The sequence below is a fragment of the Aplysia californica genome, unplaced genomic scaffold (assembly GCF_000002075.1).
Source record: "Aplysia californica isolate F4 #8 unplaced genomic scaffold, AplCal3.0 scaffold00057, whole genome shotgun sequence".
NCBI lineage: Eukaryota > Metazoa > Mollusca > Gastropoda > Aplysiida > Aplysiidae > Aplysia > Aplysia californica.
In genome coordinates, this window is record NW_004797327.1 from 1,683,189 (window position 1) to 1,684,998 (window position 1,810).

The 1,810-nt window shown below is 43.8% G+C and overlaps 1 protein-coding gene across 1 annotated transcript in view; it reads right to left on the reverse strand.

Annotated features, from left to right (window-relative positions):
* Positions 1-1,810, reverse strand: part of LOC101859312 (prickle planar cell polarity protein 3) — a gene marked incomplete at its 5' end in the record, with an annotated part of 65,794 nt that overhangs the window by 5,582 nt on the left and 58,402 nt on the right. The window contains 1 exon segment of the mRNA XM_013079614.2: positions 844-1,095. Coding sequence (XP_012935068.2) covers positions 844-1,095 — 252 coding nt within the window.

Consider the following 1,810-nt stretch of genomic DNA (forward strand, 5'->3'; position numbering starts at 1 on the left):
GGGGGGGGTGTTGTGTGAAATCCTTAATTCATCTAGTTCATTGGCGACCTCCAGCAATCTCAATACACTCAGCTAAGTTTTTAACGGAAGTTGGCAAATACATTTTCTTTATTTCGATAAAAACCCTGTTCAGTAAGCATCCGACCAACACCCAGTTTGTAGAGCCAGAGGTCCTATACGACTTAGTCCTATCAGAGAATACCTGAATACCTGTGGGGTGTCATCTCTGAACTCAGATTTTAACGTGTAATGACCCTCCAGCCTTCACGAGCGCGAGCTGCCGCTGCCCATTCTGCTATACCAAGGCCAGTCAATGTCTTAATGTTGTCCATCCATGTTACCCTTATTCTACCCCTGGCTCCTGCCCAACACCCTTCCTTCAAGCACCAGTTTCACAATGTTCTGGTGTCATTTTAAGTGTCCTATCCTATCAGACAGGGCTTTCTGAGTAACATTAAAGCATTGAAAACCGCATAAAATCTATACATTATTATCATCATCGCCATCATCATCATCATCATCATCATCATCATCATCATCATCATCATCATCATCATCATCATCATCATCATCATGGCGATCATGGTTCTCCATTCATTCCTTTGCTCGGGTGCTCTTAAAAAAGCTACATTACCCTTATCTTTCCCTGTTCCCCAAGTGTTTATGTTCTCGAAATTGGTTGCTCTGGGCCTACCCCTGCCGCGTTTTTCTTCAGTTTTGCCATAGAGAGTTAGATTTAGATGTTCCAGACCTTTATGTCTATTCGGGTGTCCCAAAAACTGCATTTGGGGGTCTTTTCCTATAGTTTTAAGAGTACCCAAAAAGCATTGGCTTTTCCCTCACCTGATAGCAAGCCGCGTCTGCTGCGTCCTGCCCCATTATCCGGACACTTCCTCTTCCGAGAGCGTCTCGCTTCCGCTGCGCGCTGAACATGCGCAGTTCGTGTCGCTCCTCTTCCGAGAGGGCGTGGCAGTAGCGCACCTCGTTGTCGTGCGGGGGCAGCTGCTGCAGGAGCTGGCGGATCCGGTTCTTCTCACCCACGCTGTTCAGGTAGGGCACGCGCTCCTCTGGCAGGCAGCTGAAGTACAGGTGTACCTGGAGGGTGGAAGACATTAAGATAAGATAAGATAATTTTTTTAGTTTTAGTTTTAGTAAGAGTTTTACGGCACTTGCAAAACAACAAAACAATAAGGTCATATAAGTGCCGAAGATTAGAGGTGTTACAAGAGAGGAACAAACACGAAAAAGAAAGAGAAGAGAAAAGGACGATAGATGTTTGATATGAAAGAAGAAGCAAACCACACCAGAGCACCCGCCAACCACCCACAAGATAAGACAAGATAAGATAAGATAAGATAAGATAGCAATTTCTTGATCTTCAAAAGTAAAAGATAAGATAAGATAAGATAAGATAACAATTTATTGATCTCCATAAGATAGCAATTTATTTATCTCTACAAGGATAAGATAAGATAATATCGACCTCCAAAAAGAGAAATTTAGATAAGGTGGCATAAGATAAGAAAACAATTTACTCATTTTCTCCAAGAGAATTTTGCTGCGCCATGCACGAACATATTCACACACAACCCTTTAGTTTTACCACGGTTTTACGTTACACCGTTATGTGTACGGGTATTTTTACGAGGGAGCAGCATGCTAGCTTGTTCTGGACCTTTGATGGACAAAGGTGCACATACCTCCATAATAAGGAGAGAGAGGGGGGAGCAGAGAGAGAGAGAGAGAGAGAGAGAGAGAGAGAGAGAGACAGAGAGAGAGAGAGAGAGAGAGAGAGAGGGCTTGACGGCAG